The 23,760-nt window shown below is 43.6% G+C and overlaps 1 protein-coding gene across 2 annotated transcripts in view; it reads left to right on the forward strand.

Annotated features, from left to right (window-relative positions):
* The window catches only part of LOC121533124 (xylosyltransferase 1-like), a 110,944-nt gene extending 89,510 nt beyond the window's left edge, over nucleotides 1-21,434 (forward strand). For both annotated transcript variants that reach the window (XM_041838911.2, XM_041838912.2), the window contains exons 9-11: nucleotides 4,774-4,969; nucleotides 16,555-16,888; nucleotides 19,303-21,434. In XM_041838911.2, the coding sequence (XP_041694845.2) occupies nucleotides 4,774-4,969; nucleotides 16,555-16,888; nucleotides 19,303-19,640 (868 nt within the window). In that variant the 3' untranslated portion in view covers nucleotides 19,641-21,434. The remainder of the gene's footprint in view (nucleotides 1-4,773; nucleotides 4,970-16,554; nucleotides 16,889-19,302) is intronic.
* Nucleotides 21,435-23,760: the final 2,326 nt, after the last annotated feature.

Below are 23,760 nucleotides of genomic sequence, written 5' to 3' on the forward strand. Positions count from 1 at the left end.
ATAGGTCATGGATGGTGCTGGTACATGTCCCTCGAGACCAGTATCATTTCTGTATCACTAGAATTACTATTGACGATACTGGTGTTATAACATGTGGGATCCATAGCAGTTGTATATGCTGGAACTGTTAGTTCAGTATTGAGGCCTACTGTTGGCACATTTACAATATAGTTTTACCCCAGTGTTTTACCCAAAAGGCTCAGACTTTTCTGTTTCCATCTACGTGGGCCGGCACGCCTGTCTCACTGGGCCAAAGCCCGCGTAGATGCTCTGACTTGGGGCCAAATCCAGGCCGCTGGTACTTTTCAGATTCATTTACAAAACAATGGCCAACTGTGAACTTTAACACCTTCTCACAGATGTTGTTGATTCTGCTTGCTACAAGTCGTTAGTGTCACACTCCTGATGGAAACATAATAACACTAGAGTTTACATTAACATAAATCACTGGTGACACACTGGTGTGGGGTAAGTCTAGATGGAAAAGCACCATGTTAATTCCACAGGTGAAATGACCGGTATTACGATACATTTGCGATCCATAGCATCTAGCTTCCTGGATCAGGAAACGTGTTAGTTGGTTATTTTATGTATTTTGTCTTCATACAGTTACTTCCACAGGTGAAATGGCCGGTGTTATGACACATTTAGGATCCCTGTCATCTATGGAGGCTGAAACAGGGAGCCAGTTTGAAGCTAACATGTATTTTGTCATAGTTACTGTTACTGTATTGTAATACCACAGGTGAAATGTCTGGTGTTACGACATATGTGGGAACAGGAAGCCTGACCTGTGTCAGTTGAGTCTTGAAGACAGTAACCTATGTATTTTATCTCAATACAGAATATGAAACCTTTGTTAACTGAGTCTCAGAGCCAATGTACAGGTAACTGCCAAAATAAAGGAAACGCCAACATTGGCATAGATTCTATAAGTGTCTGGAAGTCTATTGGAGGGATGCGACACCATTCTTCCATGAGAAATTCCATAATTTGGTACCACACCTGTGTGGAAGCACCTGCTTTCAATATACTTTGTATCCCCCATTTACTCAAGTGTTTCCTTTATTTTGGCAGTTACCTGTATATTCTGGACTTTATATTTCTGGTGAAATTGTCAATGTTACAACCAACGTGACATGTAGTATACTGCCATGTTTCTGCTGCTGGAAGCTTGTATTAGCTGAGTCAGTTTTAGATATAGTTCCACATAAGCAGGATGGATGGCAGGCAGGCAGGGAGTGCTGCATTGTGGGTAGCTGCAGGGCTCTCTGGGTATAGAGTGAAGACGAGAGGAAGCATGTTTTCATCTAGCTAACTCACACACACACACACACACACACACACACACTCCATCTATCGTTTAACTACAGCTGTTTCTACTCATGTCTCTGCCTGTAAAGTGAGAAGGAAGGGAAACAAGGTTGTGTGTGTGTGTGTGCGTGTGTGTGTGTACATAATGTGTGTGAGAGCAATAGGGCATCTGTGAGTGTATGTGTAAGTCTGCAAATCTCTAATTGTGGGATCATGAGCATGTGAGAAAATAATTTGCTGCGAGGAAACAAGCAATTTTCAGTCTTTCACACTAACATACCCACACCCAACTGTCACACACACACACACACACACACACACACACACACACACACACACACACACACACACACACACACACACACACACACACACACACACACACACACACACAGGGCAATATTTGGGGCCATGAGAGGCTATGTTTGTAGAGCTTACGGTGTTTGTATGAGACATCAGGGTGGGGCTGCCACGGGGGGATGGAGAGAAGGAGAGACGGAGAAGAGGAGAGGGGGATTTCTGTCTTTTCACAGCCTGCTGTGACTCCAGTGGTGAGGGAGTGGAGGGAAAGGCTGAATGGAGGCTCTGTGTATCTGCAGCCCCAGTCTCTCTCTCTCTCTCTCTCTCTCTCTCTCTCTCTCTCTCTTTCTCTCTCTCTCTCTCTCTCTCCCTGTCTCTCTCTCTCTCTCCCTGTCTCTCTCGCTCTCTCTCTCTCTCCCATCTCGCACCATTCACTCTATGATCTCTCTCTTTCGCCTTCTCTCTTTCGCTCTCTCTCAAACTCTCTCTCTCTGTTTCTCTATCTCACTCTCCCTTCTCTCTCTCTCAACCTCTCTCTCTCTTTCTATCACTCTCCCTTCTCTCTCTTTCTGCCTATCCTCTCTCTCTCTCTAGCACACAGACACACAATTGTCAAAGACGTCAACGTCAGGCATCCCCAAGAGTCAATGTATAATTCAAATTGTGAGTACTTCAGTCCCACCCTACAGGTCTGTAATAAATAAATGTGTAACTGACTCAGTCTCAGAGAGTGGTGAAACCTTTAATGATTAGTGCTGCTATGTTGCTACGGGCCATCATACACATCTCTGCCAATCTCTGGCTGTGTCCCAAACGGCCCCCTATTCCCTATATAGTGGGAACGAGGGAGGGAGGAAGAGAGGGATAGAGAGAGAGGGATAGAGAGAGAAGGGTGTGGAGTGCTATCCGTGAGCGGGTGTAAATATTTGCTGTTCTGCTTGTCAGGGTAGCTAGCGCTGTCGGGCTGGGACGGCCAAACTATCTCCTTCTGGTCCTACTACTGGAATACTGATGAGGAGGCTGGCACACACGGTGGGCACTGGGGCGTGGGGAGGATGGGAGAAGAGAGAGAGGGAGGGAGAGAGGTGGGTGGAGTGAGAGGGAGCATGGAGAGAGAGAAGTGTGTGGATGAGAAGGATAGGAGGGGAGTGAGGGAGGAGGGTTTGACCGAAAGAGGAAGGAAGGGAGGGAGGGGTGTGTGTGGATTGGAGGAACAACAGAAGTAGAGCAGAGAGAGAGAGAGAGAGAGAGAGAGAGAGAGAGAGAGAGAGAGAGAGAGAGAGAGAGAGAGAGAGAGAGAGAGAGAGAGAGAGAGAGAGAGAGAGAGAGAGAGAGAGAGAGAGAGAGAGAGAGAGAGGGAGAGAGAGAGAGAGAGAGAGAGAGAGAGAGAGAGAGAGAGAGAGAGAGAGAGAGAGAGAGAGAGAGAGAGAGAGAGATCAGCAGTGTTCTGTTCTGTTCCCCAGCAGTACCCACCCTGGACCCTGTTTATTTTCCCAGTAGTCTCTCCTCACTCCTCTGCTCTGCCCTCAGTGCCAGCCTTCTGCCACATGTACAGAAACAGAAAAAACACTTCCTCCACACACACACACACACACAGCCCCCAGAACAATAACCATCAGGAGTAGCCTGGACTGGCACGCTGATTGTAAGATCAAGCTGACTTCTTAATGGTGCCCCAGACCAGTTCAGCTTTGTTAGTGTGTGTGTGGAGGGAGGGTGTGTGTGTGTTTTTGTTTGTGTGTCCCTGACCTCAGCTGACTTGTTTTAGACAAGTGGTTTTCAACCTGTGGTCTGAGGACCACCTGTTCCACACATAATTTTTCTATATATATACAGTACCAGTCAAAAGTTTGGACACACCTAGTCATTCCAGGGTTTTTCTTTATTTTTACTATTTTCTACATTGTAGAATAATAGTGAAGACATCAAAACTATGAAAGAACACATATGGAAGTACACGCTCCTGCTAAATGATGTAAATGTAAACTCCCGAGTGACGCAATGGTCTAAGGCACTGCATCGCAGTGCTAGCTGTGCCACTAGAAATCCTGGTTCGAGTCCAGGCTCTGTTGCAGCCGGCCGTGACCGGGAGACCCATGGGCGGCGCACAATTGGCCGGCAGGGATGTGGGTTCGTTTCCCACGGGGGCCAGTATGAAAAAAACAACAACAAAAAAACATGGATGCATTCACTAACTGTAAGTCGCTCTGGATAAGAGCGTCTGCTAAATGACGTAAATGGAATCATGTAGTAACCAAAAAAGTGTTAAACAAATCAAAATATATTTTAGATTCTTCAAAGTAGTCACCCTTTGTCTTGATGACAGCTTTGCACACTCTTGGCATTCTCTGAACCAGCTTCATGAGAAATACATATTTTATGTAAAGAAATTCTGTGACTCCGCGAATGGTGGTCCTCAAGAGCTTTTGACGCTGATTTGGTTGTCCCCGGAATGGAAAAGGTTGGGAACTGCTGGATTAGACAATGTGTGTGTTACGAATCGGTGTGTCATGGTTATCGTCAGAGGCATCGGGCTGTGACTAACCTAATATATTACTGCCAATATACCCAATGACTGTATTGTTCTGGTCCGGGGTAGGCGACAACTACAGTCCGGTCTCAGTCAGTCTGCCCATCCCTTTCTCTTTGCCCCTAGCCTTAACAAATGTCTCCACAGCAACAGATGTTTCATAGGTCATTGATGCCTCCTCCCTCACACAATCACAAAAGCACAGCACATCCCCCTAACCTTTACTTTAGCGTCTGAGACATTAGCATGGCCCCGCTAGTGAACTTTAGCATCTACAAACATTAGCATTTGTAAGGAGTCCAGTTTCCAGTCAGTGTCCAATAGATGAATCTAGATACTCTCATCTTACACCATTGCCCTTTTAAACAGCACCGGTACCATATCAAGTTCACTAATGGGAATCACAATGGGTCTGTCTGTTGAGTTGCCACTGGTGTTGCCAGGTAAAACCCTGATAAAGTAGCCTGGTCCCAGATTTGTTTGTGTTCTTGTCAACTCTATTGCTGTCTTTTTCAAAATCAGTGACAGAGTTGGCATCATAGCACAAACAGACCTGCACTCAGGCTACTGATAAAGGTCTGTTGAGAAAGGTTGGTTAAAAATAAGTATATTTTCTCTTGGGTTGCCAGGTATTTCCCCATGGGCCACCCGGTGTCGGTGCATCTCTACTTCCAGTCGGACCAGTTCCAGGGCTACCTGGTCAAGCACCACGCCACCAACCTGGCAACCAGCAAGCTGGAGACCCTGGAGACCTGGGTAATGCCCAGGAAGACCTACAAGGTGGCCTCCCCGCCCAGCACCTTCAACAGGCTGCAGTTCGCTGAGGTAACTATCATTCTTTTATAGTTGTATAACGTTTAGGTAATGTTCACATAACATTCACAGAACAATAACACTGGAATCTTTCAGAAGTACACGTTCCTTATATACAGTAGCTTCACCAGGCTACAGTTTGCTGAGGTAACTGACACATCGTTTTGTTGGGGTTGTAACGTTTATGCAATTTTCATATAACAGTCACATAACATTTACACTCTTTCAGTAGACGCTGCCCCTAAATTAATTTAAATCAAATCAAGCTTTATTTATACAGCACATTTCAGACATGGAATGCAACACAATGTGCTTTGCAAGAAGAAATTTAAAAAAACAATTAAATATGAAACTGAAATATTTACTACACAACAAACATGAGGATAAAAAACAAAAGAATAACAAAAACTGAAAGACTAAAAATCACCCTAAGGAAAATAAAAGGTGTGTTTTAAAATATTTTGAAAATATGTCAACAGTTTCTGCGCCCCTCAGGTTCTCTGGCAGGCTATTTCAGAGGCTGTGGGGCATAGTAATTAAAGGATGCCTCTCCATGCCTCTTGGTCCTAGGCTTTGGGATAGTTAAAAGGCCAGTGTGAGCGGACCTGAGGGACCTACTGGGTACATAACTTAAATGTCTGACACGTACTGGGGTGCACAATTGTGGATTGATTTAAAAACCAGTAGAAGAATCTTAAAATGAATTCTAAAACTCACAGGCAGCCAGTGCAAAGACCTGTGCTGCAGCATTCTGTATGTTTTACAGTTGACCAATGGCTTTCTTGGGTAGACCAGACAGGAGAGTATTACAGTAGTCAAGCCTGCTTGTAATAAAAGCATGGATGAGTCTCTCTGTATGAGCATGAGAGAGAAACGGACGCAGCTTGGCAATGTTCCTCAGGTGGTAAAAAGCTGTTTTAGTCACATTCCTAATGTGTGATTTGAAATTGAGTTCAAAATCTAAAATAACACCTAGGTTTTTTACTTGGTGTTTCATCTTTATTGCCCGTGAAATAAAATGTGCGGCCAGATTCTCTCTCTGTGCTTTGCCTCCAACAATAAGTACCTCAGTCTTGTCTTGATTTAGCTGGAGGAAGTTGTGAGCCATCCAAGTATTTAAATCACTAATACAGTCTAATAATTTAGCAGTGAAAATCAATGCTGTGCTTTCTGATAACGCTGCCAACAGTACCGGACCCAAAATCGAACCATGTTGAATGCCACATGTGATATGTATTTTCTCTGAGTTATGTTCACCAAGGGTGACAAAAAATTCTCGACCAGTTAAATAGGTCCTAAACCAATTTAGAACTGGACCGGAGAGGCCAACCTCTCTAGTCTATCCAGAAGGACATCATGGTCAACAGTGTTGAATGCAGCACTTAAATCTAAGAGTACAAGGACAGAGAGCAGTTTGAAATCTGTGTTGGCTCTAAGATCATTTACCACTTTAACTAAGGCTGTCTCTGTGCTGTGTAGTTTTTCAAAAATACAGTTGGCACTTAAAAAATAATTTAGCTGTTTGAAAACCAATTTCTCCAGAATTTTGCTTAAGAATGGAATGTTGGAGACTGGCCAAAAATGGCTAAGAGCAGAAAAATCTAGATTACTTTTCTTCAGAAGGGGTTTCACCATAGACGTTTTTAGTGCAGTGGGGAATGTGCCTGTGAACAGTGAGTGATTAACAATAGCTTGCTCTTCTTCAGATATGCAATTAAAAACTGTTTTGAAGAAGGTGGTGGGGATAGGATCGAGAAGGCAGATAGAAGGCTTAAGTTGTGATATCACTTTCCTGAGCATGTCTGTGTCAACCAGGGAAAATAAATCCATAGCCTTTGTGTGGTAGGCTAGGGCACATATCATGAATCAGGTCTTGCTTGACTGATACCCAGTTTAATGTTTGTTATATTATCTCTGAAATATGCCGTAAACTCATCACATTTAGAAGTGGCGGAAAGTTCACATAGGTTTGGGGGGGTAGGATTGACAAGACAAGTCAATTGAGAACTTTTTTTTTTTTTTTTGTGGGTTGTGTAACGTTTAGGTAACATTCACATAACATTCACATTGTAGTCTTTCAGCAGATCCTTTCATTTATATCACCTGCTCTTATATTGATTGTATTTAACCATTCACTATCCAGTCAATGGAGAACACAATGATCAGTCAGTCTGACCATAACTGAGGTACATTGTTTCGAGGTTGTAGGCTACAACTTTTATGTAACGTTCACATAACATTCAGCAGCCCCTGTCATTTAGACTAGAGTGCCCAGAAGTTAGCCAGCCACTCAGTCAAACAATGACCTCTATGTGTTAGTAGTATATAAAAGCCCTGAAGTGCCTCGCACACAGAAGCATGTTGTATAAAATATGATTGGCTAGATCAGATATATAGTTCATGGTGACCTTAGCTATATTCATCGCTATGGCAACCTTGAAGAGAGTACACACACAGACACACACCCACAGTGGCGGTAGGCATTAAACACGGGGTCGGTAATAGCCTTGTAAAATGTAAATCGATTGAATTCATCAAACTTCATGTGGATTAGCGCCTCATTGGCTGCTTATTTGTTGTTTACTAATGAAACGTGGACTACTTACCTTCATGCCAGAACGGCTTCCTGATGGCGAAGTTATGTTAATATAAATAATATAACTATTTCTACTTCTGAGGACGTTCTCTAACATCAGCTATGCCTTAGCGTGCCAGTGAGCACTTTTGTGTTTATAATGTGGTGGTGTGGGGTGGGGGGGGGGGGGTGGGGGGGGTTTGAGAGTGAGTGGATGAGAGTGATCTTTTTTTCTGGTTTTCACACTGTCAAGCAGAATCCTCTGAAATGTCAGTTGATGTCCTCGTATGAGTTACCTCTGAGTACTCTGAGTTGACAAGTCAGGGTGAATCGGACCTTTTACTCTTGACCTTTGACCTATTGACCTTTGTAACAGTTCCGAAGCGACCCTAGACTGTGAGGCAGTCATGGGCACAGGGAAGCATCTGAGGCTTTCTAATCTAAGGAGTTGTGAGTGACAGCAGACTGACGCTGGCACGACTTTATCTGAGTACTCAGCATCGCAAAGGAGTTTCTGTCGGTTGCTTAGCTACAATGACTGTCAGTCTGTCAGTCAGTCAGTCAGGCAGCCAGAGGACAGATAGACGGACATGACAGAGCTAAGCAGTTGTAGTTGACTTTTGTGAATGTCTGTCAGTCAGATAAACCATATCTTCAGCAGAACTTTAAAATACAGCCTTTCCCTTCCACCTATAAACTCTCTGTCTCTGTCCTATTTTTACTGTCATTGCTCTTTACCATTGCTCTCTACTGCTCCATAGTGGTCTTAATAGACTTGCTTCCAAAGACTATTATATATAAGTGAGGGATAGACAACATACTACCACCCTACTAACAGACTACAGGGCTAGCGGTGGTAGTAGTTTCCTATGTAGTCCTGTAGGTCCATAAATCATGTATGACTTTACAAGAAGGTCTCTCCCTCCTACCACCTATAATTTCTTCCTCTACCTCCTGCTAACTTCTACCATAGACTGGGGAGGCAGCACAGAGTCTGTCCCGCCTACCTATAACCTTTACAAGACCGTCTCTATCTCCTTTCATTACAATCTCTTCCTCTACCTCCCTCTAACTCTGCATAAACAGGACAGACAGGACAGAGGTATCAGTACTATACTAGCGCCCTCTGTAGCTCAGTTGGTAGAGCATGGCGTTTGCAATGCCAGGGTTGTGGGTTCGATTCTCACGGGGGGCCAGTATGAAAATGTATGCACTCACTAACTGTAAGTCGCTCTGGATAAGAGCGTCTGCTAAATGACTAAAATGTGAAATGAACTGCCTGTCTGTATCCTAAGCATCTTTACTCACAGTTTACTTCCAGTAGTAGGCTACGTCACTCTCCCACTGCTGATCTGGCAACCCTACCTCCCCCCACGGGCGCCCATGTCAAACCCTGAATGCTGTGTTTATGTCCTCTACTCACACTTTACCTACAGTACAGTAGTACTTCACTCTCCCTCTGACCTGGCATCCTCACCCTCTCCCCACCGTTACCTCAGCGGCACAACACTTCATCTTGTAGCTTAAGACCTCTACTCACACATTACGTCTTACGGTAGTACTACCACTGCTGACCTGGCAAAACTCAACCTTAAAAACCCCCACCCCATCCCTCTCCCCCTCCACCTCACCGGCGCCCGAGTCAAACACCTCCCCATAAAACATGACAGGTTCATTTCCATCAGGCAGTGGTGCGGGCAGCCACGTCCAACCAACCAGGCCACATCTGGTCTTGATTTAAAACAACCGCTTTTATTTACAGTGTGTGTGTGTGTGTGTGCGTGTGTGAAACAGGCAAAGGCCCCCAGGGCTCTGTTGGATTCTGAGCCTTATTAGTGTCAGTCTTTGTGTATGGAGGTAATCGAAACCAGGTGTTGAATGCAGCTTAGCCCAGGCCCGGAGCACTCCCCTGGGGCAGCTTGAGACAGAGGCCGTGGGTAAGGATGCCAGTTATGTTTGTCAATTAAGATCTATGGGGAGGGAGGGAGGGAGGGAGGGAGGGGTAATAGGTGGAGTAAGGGAAAGAAAAAGTGACACATATGCTACAGGGTGAGGTCTTTGACTTGTTTACAGATCTTGAGCAACAGTTGCCACAGGTTTAAAGTGAGGAAGGGTCTTGCTGGGTCTTGAGTTAAGGTTGCCAGATCAAAGGTAAAGGAGAGAGGCTGTATGGTAGCCTAGTAGCCTACTACTGTGCTCTGTGTGAATAAAGGTCACACAAGCCACAAGCTGACTATGCTTGACTCCAGGGTTGCCAGATCAGCAGTGAAGGTCCGCGGTGTCTGGTTGCAGTAGTACTACTGTGCTGTCAGTAAGTAAAGTGTGAGATAAGATCAAAAGCTAGTACAAGCTGAGGTGTTGGACTAGGGTTTGTAGTGAAGTGTAGAGAAAAGGTTGGAGGTCACCGGATGAACCTGAAGTGGGTCAGAGGTTAATCCCTGTTTGACCGTCTCCCGGTTCTCAGGTGGTCAATATGGTCATCCACTCAATGAACTGTGGATGTGTAGCTATGTGTTACTCTCCACTCTCTAGTTCCAGTTACAGTCACTTCAGGAGATTCATTGAAATTCCAATTCAAGATATGAAAAGTATGATTCATTTTCAATGAGAATATTGAATTTCCATTCACTTTCTGAATTGATAGACTTGAAATATAATTGAGCCTAAACCCTTACTGAAATCCAATGTTATCCATGCCCTTAGTATATTACCCAGATTTCCCACCCAAACAATTTAGTCGTGAGGCAGTAGTCTGCAGCCAGTGGATTATAGTGAAATGTCCTTGTCAATACGCTTTTGATTTCAGTCTGTGGCCTAGAATCAGACCACTGACAATCAATGCGATGTCTATGGTGTGATGTGCCAGTGAGGAAAACACTTAAAATAGACTGAAATATAATATAAAAAAAATGAATAGAATCAATAACAATAGAATATAATGAATTTGTAGGAGTGATACTCTTCCAGACCTGCATAGAATGAATAGCATAGCTGATAGACATTCTAGTTAAGGATGTTGAGTACACTAACAAGGAAAGTAGTAGTTTGGTAGAGAAAATAGGGGTCGGTAACATTATGGAGTTGAAGGGTACCAATTTTGCACACTAAATTGAGGTGAATTGAATTGAAGGGAGGCAGGGCAATATCCTCTAGTTGTTGTTGCAAACAGTGTGAAACACACATATACACACAACCACAAGGAAAATCTAGTTTTGGTTGAGAAAATAAAGGTCATTTGAATTACAGAATTGAATTACAAAAGTACATCACTTTACAAAACACACTTTACAAAGTACAAAACACACTCACGCACACACACACACACACACACACACACACACACACAGACACACACACACATACATACACACACACACACACACAGCCACACACACACATACACACACACACAGACACACACACAGACACACACACAGACACTAATGTGAAGAGTGAATTAAAGGGAAAGACAAGATCCTCTCACAGTTTATGTTTCAGACATCGTGACACACAGACACACACCACACAAACACACCACACCACTCATTTCTCTGTGGAGGTTGAGTCTATTTATACAGTGTATAGACTCATTTCTCAGTCGGCCTAATATTGAGTGGAGTGTTCCAGTTAGCCCATTGATCTGTGGTCTGGTGTTAATCACTGGGTGGAAGGATGAGCATATCCTCAAGCCTTTATCATCCCTCCTCTTCATCATCCCTCCTCCTCCTCATCCCTCCTCATCCCTCCTCATCCCTCCTCATCATCCCTCATCATCATCCCTCATCATCCCTCCTCATCATCCCTCCTCCTCATCACCCCTCCTCATCATCATCCCTCATCATCCCTCCTCATCATACCTCCTCATCACCCCTCCTCATCATCATCCCTCATCATCCCTCCTCATCACCCCTCCTCATCATCATCCCTCATCATCCCTCCTCATCATCCCTCCTCATCATCATCCCTCCTCAAGTTTCTACAAACGCCTTAGATGAATCTGTATCCTCTTTCTCTCTGTCCTCCTTCACACTCTGTCCGTCCATCTCTCTATATACAGTGGGGAGAACAAGTATTTGATACACTGACGATTTTGCAGGTTTTCCTACTTACAAAGCATGTAGAGGTCTGTAATTTTTATCATAGGTATACTTCAACTGTGAGAGACGGAATCTAAAACAAAAATCCAGAAAATCACATTGTATGATTTTTAAGTAATTAATTTGCATTTTATTGCATGACATAAGTATTTGATCACCTACCAACCAGTAAGAATTCCGTCTCTCACAGATCTGTTAGTTTTTCTTTAAGAAGCCCTCCTGTTCTCCACTCATTACCTGTATTAACTGCACCTGTTTGAACTCGTTACCTGTATAAAAGACACCTGTCCACACACTCAATCAAACAGACTCCAACCTCTCCACAATGGCCAAGACCAGAGAGCTGTGTAAGGACATCAGGGAAACAATTGTAGACCTGCACAAGGCTGGGATGGGCTACAGGACAATAGGCAAGCAGCTTGGTGAGAAGGCAACAACTGTTGCCGCAATTATTAGAAAATGGAAGAAGTTCAAGATGACGGTCAATCACCCTCGGTCTGGGGCTCCATGCAAGATCTCACCTCGTGGGACATCAATGATCATGAGGAAGGTGAGGGATCAGCCCAGAACTACACGGCAGGACCTGGTCAATGACCTGAAGAGAGCTGGGACCACAGTCTCAAAGAAAACCATTAGTAACACACTACGCCGTCATGGATTAAAATCCTGCAGCGCACGCAAGGTCCCCCTGCTCAAGCCAGCGCATGTCCAGGCCCGTCTGAAGTTTGCCAATGACCATCTGGATGATCCAGAGGAGGAATGGGAGAAGGTAATGTGGTCTGATGAGTCAAAAATTGAGCTTTTTGGTCTAAACTCCACTCGCCGTGTTTGGAGGAAGAAGAAGGATGAGTACAACCCCAAGAACACCATCCCAACCGTGAAGCATGGAGGTGACATCATTCTTTGGGGATGCTTTTCTGCAAAGGGGACAGGACGACTGCACCGTATTGAGGGGAGGATGGATGGGGCCATGTATCGCGAGATCTTGGCCAACAACCTCCTTCCCTCAGTAAGACCATTGAAGATGGGTCGTGGCTGGGTCTTCCAGCATGACAACGACCCGAAACACACAGCCAGGGCAACTAAGGAGTGGCTCCGTAAGAAGCATCTCAAGGTCCTGGAGTGGTCTAGCCAGTCTCCAGACCTGAACCCAATAGAAAATCTTTGGAGGGAGCTGAAAGTCCATATTGCCAAGCGACAGCCCCGAAACCTGAAGGATCTGGAGAAGGTCTGTATGGAGGAGTGGGCCAAAATCCCTGCTGCAGTGTGTGCAAACCTGGTCAAGACCTACAGGAAACGTATGATCTCTGTAATTGCAAACAAAGGTTTCTGTACCAAATATTAAGTTCTGCTTTTCTGATGTATCAAATACTTATGTCATGCAATAAAATGCAAATTAATTACTTTAAAATCATACAATGTGATTTTCTGGATTTTTGTTTTAGATTCCGTCTCTCACAGTTGAAGTGTACCTATGATAAAAATTACAGACCTCTACATGCTTTGTAAGTAGGAAAACCTGCAAAATCGGCAGTGTATCAAATACTTGTTCTCCCCACTGTATACTCCTCTCTCAGTTTACACTGAGTACAGTATACCAAACATTAAGAACACCTAACATTAGGAACAGCCTCAATTCGTCAGGGCATGGATTCTACAAGGTGTCGAAAGCGTTCCATTGGGATGCTGGCCCATGTTGACTCCAATGCTTCCCACAGTTGTCAAGTTGGCTGGATGTCCTTTGGGTGGTGGACCATTCTTGATACACATGGGAAAGCGTTGCAGTTCTTGACACATTTTACATTTACATTTACGTCATTTAGCAGACGCTCTTATCCAGAGCGACTTACAAATAGGTGCATTCACCCTATAGCCAGTGGGATAACCACTTTACAAAATCTTTTTTTTTTTTTTTTTTTTTTAGGGGGTGGGGGGGTAGAAGGATTACTTTATCCTATCCCAGGTATTCCTTAAAGAGGTGGGGTTTCAAATGTCTCCGGAAGGTGGTGAGTGACTCCGCTGTCCTGGCGTCGTGAGGGAGCTTGTTCCACCATTGGGGTGCCAGAGCAGCGAACAGTTTTGACTGGGCTGAGCGGGAACTATGCTTCCACACAAACTGGTGTCCCTGGCACCTACTAGCATACCCCGTTCAAAGGCACTCAAATATTTTGTCTTGCCCATTCAACCTCTGAATAGCACACATACACAATCAATGTCTCAATGGTCTCAAGGCTTAAAAATCCTTCTTTAACCCATCTCCTCCACTTCATCTACACTGATTGAAGTGGATTTAACAAATTACATCAATAAGGGATCATATCTTTCACCTGTATTCACCTGGTCAGTCAGTCTACAGTGGGGAAAAAAGTATTTAGTCAGCCACCAATTGTGCAAGTTCTCCCACTTAAAAAGATGAGAGAGGCCTGTCATTTTCATCATAAGTACACGTCAACTATGACAGACAAAATGAGGAGAAAAAAATCCAGAAAATCACATTGTAGGATTTTTTATGAATTTATTTGCAAATTATGGTGGAAAATAAGTATTTGGTCACCTACAAACAAGCAAGATTTCTGGCTCTCACAGACCTGTAACTTCTTCTTTAAGAGGCTCCTCTGTCCTCCACTCGTTACCTGTATTAATGGCACCTGTTTGAACTTGTTATCAGTATAAAATACACCTGTCCACAACCTCAAACAGTCACACTCCAAACTCCACTATGGCCAAGACCAAAGAGCTGTCAAAGGACACCAGAAACAAAATTGTAGACCTGCACCAGGCTGGGTAGACTGAATCTGCAATAGGTAAGCAGCTTGGTTTGAAGAAATCAACTGTGGGAGCAATTATTAGGAAATGGAAGACATACAAGACCACTGATAATCTCCCTCGATCTGGGGCTCCACGCAAGATCTCACCCCGTGGGGTCAAAATGATCACAAGAACGGTGAGCAAAAATCCCAGAACCACACGGGGGGACCTAGTGAATGACCTGCAGAGAGCTGGGACCAAAGTAACAAAGCCTACCATCAGTAACACACTACGCCGCCAGGGACTCAAATCCTGCAGTGCCAGACGTGTCCCCCTGCTTAAGCCAGTACATGTCCAGGCCCGTCTGAAGTTTGCTAGAGTGCATTTGGATGATCGAGAAGAGGATTGGGAGAATGTCAAATGGTCAGATGAAACCAAAATAGAACTTTTTGGTTAAAACTCAACTCGTCGTGTTTGGAGGACAAAGAATGCTGAGTTGCATCCAAAGAACACCATACCTACTGTGAAGCATGGGGATGGAAACATCATGCTTTGGCGCTGTTTTTCTGCAAAGGGACCAGGATGACTGATCCGTGTAAAGGAAAGAATGAATGGGGCCATGTATCGTGAGATTTTGAGTGAAAACCTCCTTCCATCAGCAAGGGCATTGAAGATGAAACGTGGCTGGGTCTTTCAGCATGACAATAATCCCAAACACCCGGGCAACGAAGGAGTGGCTTCATAAGAAGCATTTCAAGGTCCTGGAGTGGCCTAGCCAGTCTCCAGATCTCAACCCCATAGAAAATCTTTGGAGGGAGTTGAAAGTCCGTGTTGCCCAGCGACAGCCCCAAAACATCACTGCTCTAAAGGAGATCTGCATGGATGAATGGGCCAAAATATCAGCAACAGTGTGTGAAAACCTTGTGAAGACTTACAGAAAATGTTTGACCTGTGTCATCGCCAACAAAGGGTATATAACAAAGTATTGAGAAACTTTTGTTATTGACCAAATACTTATTTTCCACCATAATTTGCTAATAAATTCATAAAAAATCCTACAATGTGATTTTCTGGATTATTTTTTCTCATTTTGTCTGTCATAGTTGACGTGTACCTATGATGAAAATTACAGGCCTCTCTCATCTTTTTAAGTGGGAGAACTTGCACAATTGGTGGCTGACTAAATACTGTTTTCCCTCCACTGTATATCATGGACTCAGTTTATATCATCATGTTCTCTCTCTGCCTGTATTCTCCATTTCTCTCTATCTCTCTCTCCCTCTCTTTCTCTTGCTCTCTAAGTTATTCATCTCTCACCTCTATCTAAATGACAAAAATGTAATCTCTCTTCCCTCCAGCCACATGCTTGACCGCATTAAATGAAGTTAGGGCTTTTCATCTTCCCATCTTTCTTTCTTTCTTTCTTTCTTTCTTTCTTTCTTTCTTTCTTTCTTTCTTTCTTTCTTTCTTTCTTTCTTTCTTTCTTTCTTTCTTTCTTTCTTTCTTTCTTTCTTTCTTTCTTTCTTTCTTTCTTTCTTTCTTTCTGTCTGTCTGTCTGTCTGTCTGTCTGTCTGTCTGTCTGTCTGTCTGTCTGTCTGTCTCTCTCTCTCTCTCTCTCTCTCTCTCTCTCTCTCTCTCTCTCTCTCTCTCTCTCTCTCTGTATTTCTCCTTCTCTCTCTCCCTCTTCCTACTCTCTCTGTCTTTCTCTCTCTCTCTCTCCATCTATCTGTCTGTGTGTTGTTATAGATCCCCAGCCCCCCAGAGGGTTAGTCAAGGAGTTCACTCTTCACTCAACATATACACTGCTGCCTCAGTCGGCCTGTCTATCGATCACACAGGAAGCTGCAAACCAACACTCACATTACACATCAACTGAGACTATCTTACGTAGAAATACTGGAAAACACTAGTCTATACAGTAGACATGAACCATAATGGTTGTATGAATGGTATGGGATACATATTATATCACAACTACTATTTACCATGACATTACAGTGTAGAGACTAATTAACATTCAGCCTATTTTTCTCTTCTTCAATTGCCTCAGTTAATGTTGTATGCATAAAATATATTATACGGTTGGACATACCCATTTCAGATCCAGTAAATGAATTACACACTCTCTTTTCTTTCTCTCCTTCCCCCCTCCCTCCCTTCCTCCATCCCTCTCTCAGATCGGCACAGAGTGGGATGCCAAAGAGCGCATGTTCCGTAACTTCGGTGGTCTGATGGGTCCCATGGACGAGACGGTCGGGATGCAGCGGTGGTCCAAGGGCCCCAACGTGACGGTCACCGTGGTGTGGATCGACCCCACCAACGTCATCGCTGCCACCTACGATATCCTGATCGACGCCAGCGCAGAGTACACCCACTACAGACCCCCACTGAACCAGCCTCTCAGGCCCGGGGTGTGGACCATACGGGTGTTGCATCACTGGAGCCCCGTGGCAGAGACAAGGTTTCTGATTAGTCCGCTGGCTTATATGAAGCATCAGCCTATAAGACAAGGTAAGAGACAGCCACAGACACACACACACACCCATGGCTTATAACAAGCACTAGTCTATACGATAAGGTAAGAGATATCTTGGCCTATATGTAGTACATGTTTACAAGTCACATGAGTGACAGTCTGTGATATATGTGATGTAATTGATACAGTATGTCTTGTCATGTTATAGGCATATCATAGATACACACAACAAAACACAAAAGCACATATCCCATGAGGCCCTGCTGTGTTTGCGATCTTTCTAATCAACCCTCTGAGCCGTTGGAAGCACCAGTTGTTTGTCACCAAGTCAACCGTAATCATCCTCAGTGTTTCTCATACATATTAAACAGTATGTTAAACACCTCCATATAACGCCTAGGAACACAATTACACAATTAAATAAATCTGGCTGTGTTAACTATAAGGGACCAGGACCCTTATTGTTTTAGCTAGAGTAATCAGTTGCAGTGAAAGTCACCCGAGAGTTGAGACGCTAACCTCAGTGTGATGGCATATTCACAGCCTGACCTGTTTTATAATTGCACTGAGGCCATTTTTAATTATGAAAAGAGTCAACAAATAAAAGTTAGCAGGCTTTGCCCTGATGCACTGTAGTGTTTGGGCCCATGTGTGAGAGTGAGGAGAGAGGAAGCTAAAATATTCATAAATAGTTTGTGAGTGTTTTTGTTTGTTTGATAGTTCGCTTGTTTGCTTTTCTCTCAGTTGTAAATCCGTGTTGATGTGAACAGAAAGTTTCTCAGCGAATTATTAACTCCACTTCCCCCCCAAACTCCAAACTCTGTACTAGGGCATAGTCAGAATGCTAAATTCATTCCCAAAGACTTTAGCATTAGAGGTGGGGGTAAACCGACTGCCTTTCTCCACTATTTATGATGAAGTTAATCATGAAACGTACTGCTATGCTCTCTGAGGTTATACTGTTGCTGAAATGTTTTATTACCCAAGTGAGGTGACACTGAGCTCTACTTTAGATTGTTTTACACTAAACTTTTTGGGTCAGCTTGAGTGGTTAAATTAGCCCAGTTGGCCCATAGTGCAAACAGTAGGCCTAAACTAGATCCACTGCAGCATAGAAACTATGGAGACCTGTGAGAGCTTCAGTATCAAAGAGCCTTATATGGACTACAGGACAGTAGTTATCCATTGAGACAGTACTTGGGACAAAGGCTAGTTTCCCGGACACAGATTAAGCCTGGTCTTGGACAAAGAAGCACTTTTAACTGAGAATCCTTTTTAGTCTCTGGGAAACCAGCCTTACATCTCCTGCTCCTGTAGGATGGGGTTAGATGCCCTTAGATCCCATAGTCCTGAAGGTCATGGTGGTACAGTAATCCTGCAGCCTTGGCCTCCTCTTCAGCCTCCTCACCACCTGCTCTACCAGCCTCTAGCCTTGCCATACATGATTTACAACCCTGAGTAGCTCCAGGTCTTCCTACTACACGTAGCCCTAGTAAAAGTTTATAGTGTGGGTTTTTCGCCCTGGCTTAGCGCTGGCACCATGGGCACACACACACACACTGGCACCACACACACACCGCTGCCACAGCAGATTCGGTAGTTGGCACCGGGCAGTGGCAAGCTTGGCAGAACAACCGGGTGTCTGACTGCATCTCTCTCGTCGCTAGCCCGTGAAAATGCTAGCGGCTAACGGCAGGGTGCGAAGCAGCACTGGCAGAGAGTAGAGGAGCGCTGGGCTAGCGTACAATAGCCAGGCTGAGGAGGGACGGCAAGCGCCCCAGTGTTAGGAGCACTGAGGAATGTACAGCTTTACCTTCAGGATAGAGGGATGGCACGGTTTTAGGGATGAGGTAATGGTCTCGTCTCGTCTCTGCCCCATAGCTTCCAATGACTTTATAAAGAGACACGAGGAACAGTCATTGAGTTGTTTTCCCAATTTGTGGCTTAGGCAATTATTTTATGGTTGGAGTGTATGAAGGGGCTTCTAAATGTATAGTGTATGAGAAGATGCTGCTATCTGCCACCTAGCTTCCAATGGCTTTATAAAGAGACACTAAGTGCAGTCATTGAGACACTTGGTGCAGTCTCCCACTTTGTGGCTTAGGCTTACCCTAGAGAAATCAATAACATGTAATTAACCAGTAACACAAAGTTTGTTCTCATCAAATTAGTTCACAGTTCCATTCCACCCTTTAGGGCAATACAATCAAGTCAAAGTGGTTCCACTGATTTCCCTACTTAGATTCCCCATTGATGACCCTGTCTGTTTACCTGCTCATTTATGAAGACTATCTACAGGACAGTCTCACCATAAAACATTAACAATCAATTTATGAACACTATCTACAGGACAGTCTCTCCATAAAACATTAACAATCAATTTTTGTCCCCCTCTTTCTCTCTCTTCATCTCTCTCTCTCTCCCGCTCACTCTCCCTCCCTCCCCACAGAGGACACGCTGAAGCTCCACAACGGACCAGCCAAGAACAGTTATATGGAGCAGAGCTTCCACGGCCTAAACCCCGTGCTCAACATCCCTGTACACCTGGGCCAGGTGGAGCAGGCTAAGCGCAACGCCGTCCTGACTGGCCCCGCCCTGGAACACTGGGTAGACGGCCTGGTGGGTGCGATGTGGGAGGCTGGGGACGTGTGTTCCACCTCCATGACAGGGGGACCCGGAACATCCTGCCCCGTCATGCAGGCCTGCGCCAAGACCCCATGGAGCTCGCTCAGCCCCGACCCCAAGTCCCAGCTGGTCCCGCCGCACGCCGATGGGCACATCAGGTAGCAGTGGCGCCTCCGGCTGGACAGGAGGCCACACTGCAGGTCTTAAGATGAAATAATTTATTTTTTGTATCTCTTTTTATTTTATTTTTATTTTTCCGTCGACGTAATGGATCAGATAAGAAGAGAAAAGACAGAAGTTGTGTTTTTTTAAGGCTGGTTGGAGGTTGAAGGATCGTTGAAGAGGAAGAGAAGGTCTGGAGGTTGAAGGAACGTTGAAGAGGAAGAGAAGGTCTGGGGAAAGTTTTGTGGTGTCATGCAAGTTTCAGACTCCTGAAGTGTTCCTCTTTGGGGTTTTTGCCGGCTTTGCCGTTTTCTGTTTCCCAATGTATTTATTTTCATCTCATTGCTGAGTTTACTGTGATTGATGCTGTGTCCGATGTAGAGACAAATGTTGCTTTGCCAAGCACCTAGTAAGGCCGCCTAGTCTGCTGCTGAATGAAAGGGCGATTGTGAAGTCAGTCAGAAGTCAGAGTGTTCGGGTGGAACAGGATAGTCGACACTGGTAGTGGACCAAGTTCTGGGCCGTATTCACAAAGCGTTTCAGAGTAGGAGTGCTGATTTAGAATCAGTTTTCTCTTTTAAATCATAATGAATATGATTATATAGCCAGGGGGGACCTGATCCTAGATCAGCACTTCTACTCTGAGATGCTTTGGGAATACGGGCCCTGCTTCTCAAGGTCGGTTTGGCCTACATGTAGGGAGACAGACTGAACCGCAACCTCGGATGGTGTCGCGAATATCTTTTTAAAAAAGCGTAATTCCTTGCCTCAATCTTTGCGTATGACCGACAAAGTTACTATGGCACAGCAGTACTTATTGACTTTCAGTGCCTGAACAGGAGAAAGATGTGTGGGTGTGACTGGACTATGGAGTGACATTAGTGCCAGTAGAAGTTGAATTGAATTCATGAATGATTTAATCTAGATTCAGTTTTGATTGGCACTAATATCACTCTATACTGGACTGCCTGAAACTTGAAATGAAAGTATATCAGCTGTGCTTTCGCAAGAAAACAGAAATTCTCAAGCGTAACTTTTTATTTCCTTTTTTAAGAATTTCTGAATATTTGGTTTTAATAACAGTTTATGTTGCAAGTATGAAAAATAATATGTCTCAAAGTTATTGTCGTGTGAATGGAGTGAGTTGTCCACAAGTTGCTATTTATTTAAAAGTTTATATAAATACAGAATATTTTTAGTCAATGACTAAATGACTACAACGCTGCTTTGGCAGCTCGATAAATATTTTTTTGTAAAGAGAAACTGCCTTTATTTACAAAGGCCAACGCCCCAACGAACCTGTATACCTATTTTGGGCGAACAAACCTAATGCCCACCTGTGTGTCCGTGTTGGCCGGTCTGAATAGCTTTTCCTGTCTTGGTTCCTTCATTGGCTGTTTGCCAAGTCTTCGTCACACGAGGAAGCACCCAGGACTGAAAGGTCACAGAAAGGTCAGCTTTCAGTCAACAAAAAAGTCAACAAAAAAGACAGAAACACTCCAAAAACTCTCCAAAATGTGTGTTGGAGTCATTTCGTGGTGATGTTACATTTCCTATTTGGTTCCGTGTCAGTACCAGGATGTTAGTGATTGATGATGCTGTTCATGCTGTGGCAAAAATGTAAACAAATATTTGTATCTTGATCAAGGAACTGTTGGATTGGGCCCAGGCAACTTTGGTTTTCACTGGATCTTCTACTACATACTAAGTACTTTTGCTGCCATCAAGACTATCTCTCAGTTTACCACAGTTCAAACTTAGCCTATAGAACATAACATGCCCCCAGTTCAAGCATAATAGCACAGGCCCCCCGTGCCCCCTTCTCCAACCACAATGAAGGGTAACTACGATCAGCCATTTTGTTTGTTTGGCTTCAACTCAATTCTTCTCACAACCTAATTTGGTCCCAATTTAGAATCCAATCTGTGATTGTCAACATGATTTGGCAGTCAAACGTGCTAAATGAATGTTTTCACCAGGGCTCATCAACGATCATTAGTGAGTTAATCTACGGCCCAAGTTCATCTTGAACCTTGTAGGATGTATCAATCCTAATAAGTGTCAGTCCTGTCACTCAAACCTGAACTGTTGTGTGTTGTTGCCAGTTTTACAAAGAAGGGCAATTTGGCCTATATAGGGCTTGCCAGCTTGTAGTCCTAAAACCCAGAAGTGAGTTACCTCTGGTTTGTTCAGTCATCCCTATGGGGAAATGAGTGGGGAAAGAATAGGGTTTTGGGATAAACACAGAAAATAAGGACTGAGGTTAACACAGGCTTAGGAGATCTTATACGTTTTGTTCTATGAGATAATATCAGTCCGTTATTATGTCCTTTATAAATTATGAAGACTTTATGGGCTTTATGTCCGTTTTTATTATTACATAAATGCTTCAAAATTAACAAAAAGTGACGTTAGCTGATGAAGATTATCTCATAGAACAAAACGTATAAGATCTTCTAAGCCTGTGTTTACCACAGACCTTATTTTCGGCAATTATCCAAAAACCCTACAAAAATGCCATTCATTTCCCCATATGCGTTGTCCAACAAACCATGGCGGAGTTAGTGCCTACAAAAAGACGCCATTGCTATTTCTCTGTATTAGCTAGCTAGCTAACAACATATTAGCTGGCTAGATATAGATATGACCCTGACTTTCTTTTACTGGCAGTGCCATTGTCACATTGAAACTAATACTTAATTGACGAATAGTTTGCCCATTGTTCAAATGTACAATTATCATTCTCGAGATGTGAATTGAAATATGTTACTCAATGTAAAAGTCCTATTTTGTTACAAAAATGAAGAAAATGTACATAAATATTTTGTATTGAATTATGTTTAAAACTTATTCTATGTAAATACTGATGTGGTGTGGAAAGATTATGAAGTGGAATTACAGTAGAAGAAGAACAGATAGCTAGTGTTGCTTGTTGCTAGTTGGGCACAGAGTGATTTTAGGTACGTAACCTGTTTCAATGTTTTGGACAGATCTAAGGAATAAGGAATGACTCAGAATTGGGTAAAGCTTTTAATATTATTCTTCGCCTTTCAGAGAATATCATGACAGATTGTTGTTCTCTCTGCTGGAATGTATTGTTGAGCAACTGTTGCACAAACTTCTCTGAACTCAACATTTCCCGAAGTTTCTGGGGGAAACTTAAAAGTTTCCTAAAGTTTCTGGGAAAACTTTAATGTTTCTCGAAGTTTCAGGACAAACTTTGTTTCCTAAAGTTTCAGGGGGAAACTCTGTGCCTTAGCTATCTATCTATACTCCTGCCTAGGGGACTCTTAAAACTTTCTGTCCATCTATGAACATAAAATTGTTATGGTCGTTTTTACTTTTCACAAAAAGTGAAAGAAGAGCACCAAGAGTTAGTCGATGTGATTTGATGAATCTGTAACACCAAAAAAGATGTCCGCTGTTGTAAATACCATGCCTTCTTGTCTTTTGCTTTTACATTTTTGTGGATTTTTTTTTTGTTGGTACATTTTTCTCTGACTGCTTTTTGAAATTAAAGAGCTCTCTCTAAATCTTGTCTCATTTTTGTGTGGATTTTAATGCTTAGACACTTCAAATTTATGACATGACAGTTGTCCCGAAAGCCTTATCTAAGCCTTGTAACACATCCTTCTTATTTATGTATGTTTAAGTAGCCATAATTGCATTTTACTATGGAAACAAAGCATGGATTACACCATAATTAAAGTGATAGCACCGTCAAACAGTTAAGTCATTCCCACTGTTGTTTAATGATCACCCTAGCTTCACCCTCATACTGGCCCCGTGTAGCTCAGTTGGTAGAGCATGGCGTTTGCAAGGCCAGGGTTGTGGGTTCGATTCCCACGGGGGGCCAGTATGAAAATGTATGCACTCACTAACTGTAAGTCGCTCTGGATAAGAGCGTCTGCTAAAATGTAAATGTAAGTATTTGTTTAACTACTTGACGTTGCTTCCATGTTTTCCATGACTTAACTGAAGAATCAACCTGCCATCATCAGCTGTTGAGCACCAGATAAATGTACACTATGCACATGGCTATTCTCCTGTTTTCAGCCTATTGACAGAGAGCTGAGAGAGTTGAGGACTTAAAAAATACTGTACCGTATGTCTCAGAGGC

This window comes from Coregonus clupeaformis, chromosome 20 (assembly GCF_020615455.1).
Source record: "Coregonus clupeaformis isolate EN_2021a chromosome 20, ASM2061545v1, whole genome shotgun sequence".
Lineage (NCBI taxonomy): Eukaryota > Metazoa > Chordata > Actinopteri > Salmoniformes > Salmonidae > Coregonus > Coregonus clupeaformis.